This window comes from Solanum lycopersicum, chromosome 11, assembly GCF_036512215.1.
Source record: "Solanum lycopersicum chromosome 11, SLM_r2.1".
Lineage (NCBI taxonomy): Eukaryota > Viridiplantae > Streptophyta > Magnoliopsida > Solanales > Solanaceae > Solanum > Solanum lycopersicum.
The window spans coordinates 60,949,140-60,964,469 of record NC_090810.1 but is presented as its reverse complement, the minus strand read 5'-3'; the positions used below and the strand labels follow the sequence as shown (position 1 = coordinate 60,964,469).

Sequence of the window (15,330 nt, the reverse complement as noted above, 5' to 3'; positions counted from 1 at the left end):
GTAAATGTTTTTACCCTCTTTCTTCCCTTACTTTAGCAGTGGATCATACATTATACACTATTTGTTAAGTAATAAATAAATTAAAGGATGAAAAATCACCAGAAATTGGTTGATTAAGATGAATACCTCTAGTAAGCCTCTTGGATTCAGCCATTGGAGAGTAAATCATAACGGAAATTGAAAAATACAAATAACATTTTTTTAATATTTAAACAAAAATAAAATTGAAAAAGAAATCTGAAAATAGGATAAAGATTAGAGATACCTTAATCAAAGGGATTCTTTTTTATTCAATTTTGGATTAAAAAAACAACCAAAATATATGGCAAAAAGATATTTGCAACTTGAATGTTGGAGGAAAATCATAAAAGATAACCATGAGAGAGAGAGAAAATTAAATGGGAGAGAGAATTAACAATTTGAAAAGATAAATATGAGAGAGAATAATTTTTTTTTAAAAAAAAAGATATATAGAATTAATTGAAAAAGAGAGATAAAATAGGAAGAAAATTGGGACACATAAATTTTTTAAAATAATGACATTTTTGACATTATTGCTAATATTTATACAGTATGGATATTTTTACTAAATATATTATTTATTTTGACTAGTTTACTAATTTTTCCTTAATTTTAAGGAGAAATGTTGGGCTACATACAACTAGGCCTCTTGGACTTTACTTATGGGTCTATTGGACTGTTTATTTTGGGGTCATTCACACAAATGCTCCTCGTTAAAATGGGTTTATTCAAAATCGAATCGAAATCAATAATCTGAATTGAATTAAAGTTATTGATTTATGAGTATTAAATTATTAGTTTAGTGATTATAATGATAATTTTAATTATTTTTTTATCATCAATTATTGATTCTTAATGATTTGAAGTTTTTTCTTAACAGGTTAACCAATAACTCGATAGTAAATTAAAAAATTATATTTATACAATTGTGTGTATAAATTACGCCTCAAGAAAAAAAACATATTAAAGTGGAAATTTAAAAGAAAAATAAAAGGATCTTAACATTTTTAGTCAACCATTAAATTTCTATTTATCTGCTTAACTGTAATAGATTTTAGCCGTTGCTGCGTGCTGGTATATGATTCGTGTATAACAAATATATAGCCAATTTATACATGATTAAAATTGATAAAAAGACAAAAATAAATATTTATCAGATTAATTTAAAAAACACCAAAAAAAATATATAATCTCCTTATCCCCCTTCATCCTCTACAACAACACACGTTGAATTTATCATATCTCTATTTCTTACATCAGACGATCTTAATATTTTATTACGTTTAATTATTGCTACGCTAAAATAAAAGATTTCACAATTCATATAAGCTTTCATTCTTTTACGATCAAATTATTAAAAGTAATTCCGAAAATAGATAAGATTAAATATATAATGACAAAAAAGGTTGCTTAGAAAGGAACATTTTTGTTTTATTTTTTGTCCAATAAACAATCGATGACAAAACATATACATGAAGAGACTCGAGTCATATTCATGCACTAAATTTGATATAACAATTAATAACAAAACAAAATTGAAATAGAAAGTTGACACCACAAACTACAATTTAGTTGCTTTCATTATAAAAAAATAAAAATAAAATTCATAAGAAATTTATACGATTGTATTTTTTTAATTTTTTTTATAAAAACAACGTGTCAAATCCTAATTCTAGCCAAGACAAATTAAGAGATATAGTCATATAGGTGTTAGTGTTCTTGTTTTAATTATTACAAATAATTTTGTCATTTTCCTTAATTATATATGAATAATTTCATTTCATTATCAAAATAAAATGTTGGAAGAAAAGACAAATTAAGGAAAATGTAAGGAGATAATTATAAAGATTATCCACGTCATGTGTGATAACTAAAACCACTACTTTAATAAAGTAATTAGGAACTTTATCCCAAGATAGTCATTAATTATATGTATAAAAAAAACTTATATATTTATCTACGTAATATAAATTTTATTAATAAATATTTTTCGCTATTTTTTTAAGAATTTGTTTTTTATAACGTATTTTTCTAGTAAACTATTTTAATGGAAAATTAATAGAAAAATCATACTCTATAATATAAATTTTTAACTGATTCGTGATAAAAATTATTTATTTCTAATAACAATTTAATTTTTTTAAAAAATTATTTCTCTAAATTTATATTATCTTGCTTTTCTCAATTTCATTTATAAAATTACATTGAACGATTATTTGTGTAGTTGTATGCTCACTACAGAATTATTGTCTTTGTTTGGTTTTATATATGATTATTTTTACTAGTATAATTGATAATTCATAACACAACAAAATAATACTACAAGACAGAATTTTGATTATATTTTTTAGAAGTATCTTTTTTTTTAACGATTAGTCGTTTTTTTGTCATGTCAATTTATATTTGCTTATGAATATCAAAAAAATTGTAGAGTTAACGAACATTTTGCGATTTAATTATTCATGTATTATAATGATTTTTTTTTTTACTTTTATCTATTCTAGGCCCTATTTCGTCATGTTCTTCGATATATATATATATATATATATATATATATATATATATATATGTAAAAAAAATATTATCAAAATTTCAGATAAATTGTTTGATTTCATCATTGTCAGGCTATATTTATTTGTTTTAGTAGACAACTTTTTTTTTTTTTTATAGATTGTAATCCCCTCTTTTTATTGAGAATTGTTTGTAATTTACCTTTTAAATGATTTTATTATAACATAAAAATCCTTTATATTTATTAGCAAACACTAATTAATGTTCATCATCTATCTATATTAATTAAAAAAAAATTGCAACAGGTGTTAATTATGAGGTAATTAGAGTTGCATGGGGTCAAACTTACTCTCCATAATATTTATTTATTTATTGTTGCTAGGGCAAGAATTAATGTATAGTTTTGATAATATTGTTTTTAAACTTTGAATAACCTAAATTAGTAAAAATAAATACGTAATTCTCCTAACACATAAAACTCAAAATAAATTTATATTTGTCAAATTTAAGTGTTGTATTGACTTTTTTTTTCTTTTTCCATGATGTTTGATTCTCATTTGGAGACCTAGATTAATACAAAGTTGCTTCACATATGATTAATTAAAACAAAAAAATGGATCCCTAACATTATTTTAAAAATAATTTATGTGTTAGTGGCGTAATATTTTAAGAAGTTTATATCTTGATGGATTCAGATATTATTAAATTATTTTTTAGTTTCTCACTCAATATAAAAGAGAGAGTACATTACACATCACTGAGTCATAGACGTGTGTTTTTCAAATTAAAAAATGATAGTGTAAGTATGAAATCCACACTTTCAATAATTAAAATATAACATAAAAAATATTAAATTTATTTTCGACATTAATCTATATGTAATATTAAATATAATAAATGGAAAAATGCTCCCAAGCAAGATAGGGAGGAGAGGAGTGTTGCTCCATACAAAGACAAGGAGCAAGACAATGCCCTAAGTGTTGTTTTGGTATTTTTCATGAAGTCACAAAATTCCAAATTTGCAGATGTAAATTAATTCCTAATTATAAATAAATGAAATTATATAAAATAAAATAAAATAAAACCAGACATATCATACACTTGCACAAAAATCCACATTAAAAAATATTGAAAGAATTGTCAATTTCTTGTACCACTCTACTACTAATGTTTTCTTCCTCAGAGAGAGATTACTATTTCTATTTTCTAATAATATATATTATTTCCTAAATGATTTATTCCTCTTTGGATTTTTAAAAAACTTATACAACAAAAAAATAACATATACTTATTATATAATCTATTTCTTAAATTTGTCAGCATATTTTTTTTTGAGACATTTGAATAAATAAGTCTTGTTTTACTTAAATATCTTGATTTCTAATAAAATATTATTTCAATTAGACACGATCGACTTAAATTTTCTAAATTTTTCTTTTTTGCATGTGTTCATATTCGACTCTTAATCAGTTAACTATCAAATAGATGCATGAAAGCAAGTGTAATTTTTTTTCTTCAAAATTTGAATAAAAGAATATCTAAATGAATTACTTTATTAAGAATTGATGTGTTCAATGAAAACAAGTCTTCCTCCATTTCATGTTAATCTAGAAAATATATTTAAAAATATAATGTTTCTGTTCTCGATAAATTTAAACCATGTCATTATATGAAGATATGTAAAACTAATCATAGTTTATCGAACCATGTCATTATATAAAGATATAAAACTACTCATAGTTTTTATTTCATGAGTCAAATAAATTACAAAATTGATCATTCATACAATTACTAACCCCCCACCCCTCTCCATGAGGTTCCATTTCTATGTCCACATCAAAGCATGTACAACAAGTTTACAAAGATGTTTGTTGATGATATATTTAAGATTGTGTTTTTTTAAGCCAATTTGAGAAAGTTTGTAGGGTGTTCATATCAGCTCTATATTGTTTTTGTGTAAATTCTAATAAGGTTGGCCATGTGAAATCTGGATAAATTCTTGGATTGTTAGAATCCACTAATTCATTTGGTGGAGTAATCACCTTATCTTTCTTGGGACAAAGAAAAAAAGCAAGTGATTTCCTAGGTATTTTGTTGTTTACCACTGCTCTATGCAAGCAACTTTTGTATCTTCCGTTTGATAGTGCCTACAAATAATAATTAGTATATGAGTATATATGTATGAACATTATGAGTAAAATTCACAACTAGTTAGACATGCATGCATCACTACTAAAAATTCGCGATTTTTTTACGGACGTTCTTGTCAAAATGACATTAATGATTTGAGATTTTCAATAAAAAATTATATTTTCGAGATCACTTTTAATGAGCTTATAGATATCGTTGGAATTACTTCTGTGGGAAGTATGTGTATTCAACTAGGTGTATGACAAGAATAACTAAAGTCATCATGTTGTTGAAAGTGTTGTGCATCGTCACTACTTTAAAAAAACGTGAATTTTTGTTAGATTTTTATATTGGAAATTGTCTTGTATGAAATGTTTCATATTTTTTATTGAAAAACCTCATATCAATGAGAGAGGAACGGAAATTTACTTTTTTTTTGTAAAGCATCTAATCATTTGAAAATTAGAAAATGAATTTTAGATATGATAATCACACATTTAATCTGATGTCAGTATACGTATGAACAATGATCAGGACTTATAATCTCAATACTAGCATATGAAGGAGTGTGTTGAAGATACGTTACCATAAATGTGTCGCCTATGTTAACAACAAAAGCGTTGAAATTTGGAGTGATGGTGTGCCACTCATTATCCACAAAAACTTGAAGCCCACCAACACTATCTTGATGGAGAATGGTTAATGATGTGGGATCACAATGAGGCCCTGTCCCTAAAGTGAGTTCAGGTTTTTGACATGTTGGATAATAATTTAGTCTCATTATGGACTCATTTCCTTGAAAGAATTCTTTGAAGTGGTACTTGCTCACACCTAGGCTCAATCCCAAAAGTTCCATGATCCCTAGAGAAAGGGTGCTCACGGCATTGCAATATTCTTGATAAACCTTCCTATAAAAACAAAATAATAAGATTAATTAATATAATTCACGACAGGAAAAAACTTTCATTTTATTTGATGATCTTCAACTTGACACGAAATTATTTTATTTGATAATCTTCAACTTGACACGAAATTGAAAAAAGAACAGTGACATTGACATATACTGTTAAAATTATCTTTTAAATTTGATGTTTTAAACATGAAATTATATTTTCATGACTTATTAAGGGTGACATAAAAAACTTTGAAGTTAAAAGTATTTGTCAATATAGAAAAGGAGCGCATCATTCTTTTTAAATCAAACTAATATATAAGGAGTGTTGTAAGATTGGCATGTACATACTATTGAAAATATTGTTAAAAACTTATTATTTTAAATATGATATGATATTTTTATGACTATAAACTATTTCACTAAGAATAAAATTAAAAATTAACAATATAAAAGATGTCATTATTTATAATTAGTATGAAAAGTAAAAAGTGTTATGGGTATGAAATATGAGAAAGAAAAATATCTTCTTGACTCATACCAAAGTACCCTTAAATTATTTTAAATATAGCATGACATTTCTATGACTATAAATATGTCAAAAGCTATATGAAATTAAACTTGTGAGTTTTCAAATATAAAAAGTTTATCATACTTCTGAAACAGACTAAAAAGCAAAAACATAATTTTGCGTTAACTCTTACCCAATATAACTAAATTTTTCACCGAGTGTCCTTTGAAAATAATCTTCAACTATGTGTGATGAGCCTTTCTGATCAGAGTATTGAAACGAGAGTGTTTCTTTCCAAGGCAACTTAGATGAAAACCTTCCAACAAAGCTACTAGCATAACCACAATGTTCACCAACTTTTCTTTGTGCTTTTTGCTTCTCACAAAGTGGCAATTGAAAGAACTTGTCTATGTAAACATGTGCATTTTTTATGAGATTTGTGTCAACCCCATGGTTAACCACTAAGAAAAAACCATGTTTTGTACATGCTTCATTAACAAGTCTAGTTGCTTTCTTGATTTCAATAGGGTCATTTGAAAGTACCCCACTTAAGTCTATTAGTGGAACTTGTAGTTCTCTAGTAACACTAGCATAATTTGGCTTCTCATGGTCCGGCCATATGAATTGGCTTGGTATATTTGACTCGTTTTTCATCAATGATGCATCAAAACTCAACGACTTATTTGATACTTGATCTTCTTTGGATATCATGTTGTTATTTCTCGTGATCATATAATCAATTGCCATTATGTTGCATGTAACTTATAAAATTTTCTTGATCTTTGATATAGTAATAAGGGGGGAAAATGTAGAAAATAGTTGTAGTTGTAATAGTAGTATTAAAGAGATAAAAGGAATGATAAGTTAAACAAAATTTGGAATCTTATATAGGCCTTTTTTGTCATGGTGTCATTAGCACAAAAAATAAAATAATATTTCAAAAAAATTGACTACTTTGCTTAGAAGGGCTTATAAATGTCTAAAATTAAATTTTGGTCCATAAAGTATTTTGTCTTTTGTACATGTTTGATAGGAAAGTAATTACCAATAGTGTGCTTTGTCGTTTCTATTGGTGACTCTATATCTTCATCTATTCTCTGTTGGCGATTTGGCGGATTTAAAATTTAAACTTTACGTGTTAAAATTTAAAATTCTAACATAACAATAATAATATATTCAAAATTTGAATATTCTCACGTGTTTAAATTTGAAATTTGAAATTTGAAATTCTGACATAACAATAATAATATATTCAGAATTTGAACATTATATTACGTGATATTGTTTATACATCTATTCTCTCTTTGCATGATTCAGAATTTGAACATTACGTATTTAAATTTGAAATTCTAATATATCAATAACAATATATAATAATATTTGTAGAGATAAGATGTATAAATACCTTATCTTTATCTTTATAAAAGTAAAATATTATTTTCAATAGAATCTCAATTCAAAAATGAAATTTTGATATAGCTTATATAATTTAATGGTGTGAATTCTATTACTTCATCCATCCTATTTTATATAATACGGTTGAGTATATGCAAAAGTGTGTAAACACTTTAATTTTGAATGTAAGTTCATAAAATGAATATAAAAAAAAAAATTATATAAATTTTTAGGTGTTAAAACCTTCACAAAAAAATTACTATAAATCTCTCAACCTAAATCATATATATATAATTGTATTTCCATTTTGATATATATAAATATTCGATAGCTAAGATTCAGAAAACATATAATAACTAATTAGTTTAATGTATTTTTTTTTATCATTATCTTTTAATTAAATGTTGAAATTAAAAGAGTTTTAAATTTATATCTTATTGAGTATTGATTTTGTTTAAGAAAATAGACACAAGAATCCAAATAATGCAAACGTGTAAATCAATACACATTTTGTGTATTTTATTTTATTTTAATTGAGATACTCATAATTATTCCTCTCTTATAATTAGCATTTCAAAAACGTGTGTGGACTGAAAAAGTTAAACAAATTAAGACGACAGTAATCACATAATAATATCTGATCATTCAAAAGAATATCTATAATTATATATATTTTATTTTAGAATACTGAATTTATATTTTTAAAATTAAGATACATTATTTGTCATAAAATAGATATACGGAATTTTAATGACAAATAAAAATAATCGATATATTAAATCAAAAGATATATTGATATCAGTTATCAATTGAATGAAATTTTAGATAGTTTATCATCTAAATCGATAATTCAAATTATAAACGCCCAATAATTGATAATTGAATTTCTATTAATTCGTTCCTCAATTTAACATATTTACACTATTAATAATTTACAAATTAAATTAATAAAATTTAATTTCTTTTGTGTGAATCTAGATTAGTAAGATCATCATATATACAAATAGATATTAAAACTCCAGATATAAGATTAAAAAAAATAATATTGAGGGTGTTGTTTTCTTAATAAAAAGTTATAAATATATAATGTCCAGCCAAGTAGTTTATTAACATGGCCAAAAAATACACAATATAGTTAGTGTGTATATATATGTATATTTAATATAAATTATACACAATCTATATATTTTCTACATATTTTGTGAAGTAGAGCACTTCAAAGTTAAAATATGTGAATTTAGCATGTAATAGCAGATCAATTACATGTTTAGTAAATTATGAATTATCTCTTATTATCTTATAAGTAATTTAATTAAATATAACTTAATCTTTTCATCACATCGAGCATCTTTTTGTCTGAATTTTGAATGATAAAGTGAAAATTACGCTTGATATCAAACATCTTCGAATTACAAAGTTCAAGAAAACTCTAAGGTAGGCTTGAGTTGTCCTTGAATAATTATTCACAAGTATATATGATAATATTTATTCATTATCTTATAAGTAATTTGATTAAATATAACTTAATCTTTTCTTCACATCGAGCATCTTTATATTTGAATTTTGAATGATAAAGTAAAAATTACGCTTAGTATCGAACATCTTCGAATTACAAAATTCAAGAAAACTCTAAGGTAGGGTTGAGTTGTCCTTGAATAATTATCACAAATATAGATGATAATATTTATTCTAAAGAATTAGGTGCTTGCTAAAAGAAAATGGAATGAGTCGATGAGATATAAAGAGAATTTTCAATGTCTTTTTTTTTTTAAGAATAAATTTCTATTTTTATAAATACAAGTGTCAATTGATAAGTAGAGTTGAGAGTTTGACTTAAATTCAAAACTTAGGGAATTAGTTTTGTGTCAGTTGATAAATATTATTTAATTTACATCGAATTTATAAATTGAAAATTTTACTAAAAGTGTTAAAAGATTTACTATATATACACTCTAAATATACAGTGTCAAGTAACAAGTAATGTCAAGTTTGAATATGAAATCGAAAATTTTATTAAAAGTGTTTATAAAGGTTAAATATATATGAAAAATAATTTTTGACTTACACAATTTCATCATCGTTATGCATGCACGCCGCACAATTGTCTATATATAAGTTCTAACTAAAATGATTGAAAAAGATTCAATCAATTTGAACGCTTAATTTAGTATTTAGACGTCATAACTCATAATATAAAATTATTACTTTCACGCCTCTCTTTATATCTTTTTTTTTGTTTGATCAATTCGATTGTGTCTTACATATGTTGTACATGTTGCAATCCACACCTTTATGCATGTATTTCGGCATAAGTGTAGCGTACAAGTTACGATCTTTGAAAAAAAAATCACCTAATTTAAATCGTTTCATATCATAATAATCCCCTCAACCTATGTCCGAAATTCCAGAGACACATTTATATTATACTAAGGTCCTATTACCCCTTGAACTTATTTTATAAGTAATTTTCTACCCCTTTTAAGCCTACGTGACACTAGTTTTACAAAAAAAATCAACCATCGTTGGGCCCACAAGATAGTGCCACGTAGGTCGAAAAGGGGTAACAAATTATTAATAAAATAAGTTCAGGGAGTTAATAGGACCTTAATATAGTATAAGTGTGTCTCTGAGATTTCAGGCATAGATTGAGGAGGTACTTGAGCATTATCCCTAATAATAATAATAATAATAATAATAATAATAATAATAATAATAATTTATAGGCGTAAGTCTAAGGTGTTTGTAACATAATATTATAACTTATTTTGCATCTGTATTTATCAATCTATAGACAGAGATTTATATCGCGAGCAATCGAATTGGACCTACTTATAAATAATATAATTTTTCAATAAAAAGAAGTATTCGGTTATAATTTTACTATAATAAAAATAATTTTTAGCGGCATTAAATATTGACACTAATAAAGAGTGCTAACGTCTTTAGCGACATTAGTAAAGTGTCATTATAACCAATGTCGCTAAAGGCTTTAGGGACATATACAAAAGTTTCAATTGCCGCTAAAAATACATATTTGACGGCAATTAAAAATTAAGGGAAAAAGGTCAAATATATCCTCGAACTTTCAAAAATGATACGTATATATCCTTCGTTATACTTTTGGATCATAAATATCATTACCATCATAATTTTAGATCGTATATACCCTTTGATTAAACGAAAAAACACGTGACATGATTTCAAATATTTACCATATTGAAAGTTTGAGAATGGAAAGAAATACCGCTAATAATTATTTTGTTGTAATGTCCGTCTATTCTAAGTCAGGCCTAAAACTAGACATTTCTAGAGCACACCCCACCTATTTCTGTTGGGGTAATGGGGAATAGTCTAGATGATTCATTTATTTTTTGTCCAATAATAAATCTTTGATGTTGGGATTATTACCATGTCTACCTTGTGAAGCAAAGTAATGTAAGAAAATTGAAATATCAATCTAAATCTCACTATTAGAAATACAAGTTTTTTTCCCTAGTAAATTAATAAGAAATTAGTGATCCAATATGATTTTTTCCTTCATTTTTCTTGAATCACTTAATTGAAAAAATACGCAGCGCATAAAAAAAACAAATTCTTAAAACCTCATGATTTTTTCATGTGAAAACATTATTTTTTTTCTTTTCTCTTGATGCAATCAAAATTCACGTGATAGTAATCACCTGAACATTTTTTAGCGACAAATAATGAAACAATAGTAACTTTGTAATACTAAATAGTTACTCATTCAATTATTTAAACTAAAAATCGATGAATGAGAAAATGATATATATATATATATATATATATATATATAAAAAAGAAAATTGAAGTAAAGTAATGTAAGAAAATTGAAATATTAATCTAAATCACTATTAGATTTATAAGTTTTTTCCCCTAGTAAATTAATAAGAAATTAGTGATTCAATATGATTTTTTCGAACATTTTTCTTGAATCATTTAATTGGAAAAACATGTGGTGCATAAAAAAATAAAAATTGAAAACCTCATGATTTTTTAATGTGAAAACACTATTTTTTTTTCTTTTCTCTTGATGCAATCAAAATATATATGGTAATAATCACTCGAATATTTTTTAGCGATAAATAATGAGAAAATAATAACTTTGTAATACTGAATAGTCACTCATTCAATTATTTAAATTAAAAATCGATGAATGAAAAAATGATATATATATATATAAAAGAAAATTGAAGTAAAGTAATGTAAGAAAATTGAAATATTAATCTAAATCACTATTAGATTTATAAGTTTTTTCCCCTAGTAAATTAATAAGAAATTAGTGATTCAATCTGATTTTTTCGTTCATTTTTCTCGAATCACTTAATTGGAAAAACACGTGGCGCATAAAAAAACAAAAATTTAAAACCTCATGATTTTTTAGTGTGAAAACACTATTTTTTTTTCTTTTCACTTGATGCAATCAAAATATACATGGTAATAATCACTCGAATATTTTTTAGCGATAAATAATGAGACAATAGTAACTTTGTAATACTGAATAGTTGCTCATTCAATTATTTAAACTAAAAATAGTCAGATGAATATGAAAACATGATATATATATATATACTATTTGTGTGAGATTCAAAAATAGTTTGCAACCACTAAGAATTAGATGATACATCCTTGATTATGGAACCTATCAATGAAGCACAAACACAATACCAAACATAATCTACTTGACTAAAATGGAATCATCCCACTTGTGTTATTGCAATATGTTTGTGTATTTCAATGTGTCTAATATCACTAACTTGAATTTCTTTAGAAAAATAATTACTTTCCTAATTGGTAGAGCTTTCAACACATTTTGTTTGAGTATTACAACATTATTTTGGGTATTGTATTTTATGGGGGTGGGGGTGGGGTTTCAAAGTATAACTATTGGGTTAATAGTTTCTTTTCGAAGTCATACGATTGTTTGCGCGAGTGCTATATATAATCACGAAAAGAGTAAGGACAACCTGTCGAGAATTTTCTCATTTTTTAATATTAAATTTAAAAATTTTAATTGTGAGTGAAAAGTTCATATTCTTCCGTAACAGACATATATGTTATCTCAAGCGATGTAAAATACAATTTTTTATCGAAATATTATACAATATTTCGTATATGTGTATAGATAGATAATAAATAAACAAAACTATTCAGTATAAAAAAAAATGACACCACTTGTGATTTTTGTAATTAATTCACTTTTTAAAATATTGATATTATAATAGTGGCATATGTTAACACATAATTAAGTAACACAAATAGTTAGTGTCTTGACATATTATGGACATATCTTTCTTAGCTTTGCTTATATTTTGAATTCTTCCATTATCCACAACAACATATATTCATCACTTTCATGTATATAACAATATGTTATAAATTTAGTGGCCATTTGGTTTAATTTTGTCCAATTCCAACATTAACTTTGACAAAGTTTAATTAAATCAAATACAAATGTTTTCTTAAAAAAGAAAAGTAAAAAAAAAGTTTGAATAATGATATATTGTTTAACTTGACATCAAGCAGAGTCTAGTCAACATCATGAAAAGATGACAATATTCAAAATATTTTTGTAGGGACAAATGTTGGTGGAGCAGTTACATGTATTACATATGAGTTTCGAGTTTGAACATTGCAACTGATGAAAGTATAGTATTTAAATAAAGAAAAATATATAAAAAAAGAGCGTTTATCTAACAAGCATTAAGACGTGCCCTCAAACGACTGTCGCAAATTTTATTAATTATATTTTGTTGTGATCGCTAGCTCTATATTAGTTTCACATGAGTCAACCTACTCAATTTATACTACTATTTAACTTGAATACCAATCACTAAGCAGAGTCTAGTCAGCATCATAAAAAGATGACAATAATTAGAAAATCTCTCTGGACAAGATTTTGATTGAGTGGTAAAAGTCCAATAGTGAATTAGATGTGTGTTACGAATTTGAACATTGCGATGAATGAAAATCTAGTATTTAAATGGAGAAGAATAAAGAAAGAACTCGTAACCTGTCAAGTATTGGATCGTGCCTTTAATTAATCACCCTCAGAAATTTCTAGTTATATTTTGTTGTGTTCACTCAGTCTTAATTTTAAATGATTTGACACACACTAAATATTATTCAACTTAACACGCAATATATGAATTAGACATACTTACAAGTTTGAACTCTACATAACTAACAAAGGTTCTGTATTTTAGTGCAAAAACTTCAAGTTTTGAACCGTACCCTAACTAGTCCTCAAAAACTTCATGACTGTAATTTTTTTCGTAACATTTAAATCAATCGAATATAAAAAATTAAAAAATATTTTCCTTTGTTCAAAATATATACACCCGTTAGTGTTCATATCACATGGAGTTGACATAGCCTAATATATATATACATATATATTTTTCCATTATATAGAAATGATATCCAAATATAGCAACATACAAAATTCAGGTGGGGGTAAGCGTGAGGTAACAAGTTCCATCAATGAAGGCAACTAACATGATAGTGGAATGGTCACCATTCACCAATTATATATGCCATTGATAACAAAAATGTAGGGCTAAAGTGTTTTGTTTTATTGGTCTCGTGGTTCAGTAGTATTCAGTATTCGTATAAAAATTTTATTATATTTATATTATATATTGCAAGGCTTATTCTGGAGACAATACATGCAACGTAATTTTTCTATACTCAAAACTCCAAAATGAAAAGTCGAGTAAAGAATCGAAGGACGTCAATCATTCCACCGCTACTCACCGAAAAAAAAAAGTTGTTCCCAAAGGGCAAAATTTCGTTGAAAACTAACACGTGAAGTAGTTCTCCAATTGCAACTATTTTATAACTTGATATGTGTGACATTGTCTTCAAATTAGGACAAAATACAATTTCACTTCAAGATCAAACTCATTTCTTTAGCCATCATCATCATAATTCAATGGTGGGTCTCCTCAAGAACTTTGATTTTATCAAAATGGGGAGCAAACACTATCTTATTTTGATTTTGGTTTTGGAACTTCTTGGGATAAGAACTAAAGAAAGATTTGTTAGAAGGACAAAATACTTTCAAAAGTTTCTCCACTCGTCTCAGAAGAAGCAGATTCAAAATTTAAAATTTATCTATATAGACATGGTAAAATAACAATCTCAATATTAATAATTGAATCTCAATAAATAAATATAACATTATTTTGTAAAACTATAGAGTTTAGATCAAAACTATATATTCAGTTCGACTAAACTCGTATAGCTCTATGACTTTATATACATATATAAATTCAATCAAAAACCCTTAATTTACACTATGGATCCCTCAAAAAAATGATTGATGGATCCCCCCAGGGTCCTTATCTTTTGCTTTAACATTTTGTTGGATCTTATGCGATACAAAGAGGAATTTTCTCTTTTAATTTTTACTTAACGTTTGATATTCATATTGAATTTCAACTCTTTTGAATTCACGTTGTGTAGAGTTTCAATCGGGGAAAGTGCTACCATAAAAAAAATTATACCCAACCCTCAAGACTTTTGCTTAAAAAAAAATAAACTCAACATTATTCACTGCATCACATTCTTTGATAGCAGAAAGAAGAAACTTTTCACCCACATTATTAGTTCGACTTGTCAATAACACAAATTTGCTTGTATTTTCTACCTAAACACTCTAACAAAATCTAAAATAAAGTAGTTTCTAAATCCTCACTAGTGTCCAAAACAAATAAACATTTATCTTTAATCGTGCCTAATCTAATCATGTTTGCCATTTGTTTTATATAATAATGTCTTTGTCTTCTATTTATTTTTCAACGTTTTCATAGTTATTTCGTTTCAAATATGTCCCTTTTTGCACCAACCA

At 25.6% G+C, this 15,330-nt stretch overlaps 1 protein-coding gene across 1 annotated transcript; it reads right to left on the bottom strand.

Moving 5' to 3' along the window:
- Positions 1-4,249: 4,249 nt before the first annotated feature.
- 20ox-3 (gibberellin 20-oxidase-3) lies at positions 4,250-6,884 on the bottom strand. The gene is given in 3 exon segments (NM_001247650.2): positions 4,250-4,679; positions 5,249-5,570; positions 6,259-6,884. Coding segments are annotated over 3 exon segments (1,140 nt in total). The 5' UTR covers positions 6,813-6,884; the 3' UTR covers positions 4,250-4,415.
- Between the last annotated feature and the right edge of the window lie 8,446 nt (positions 6,885-15,330).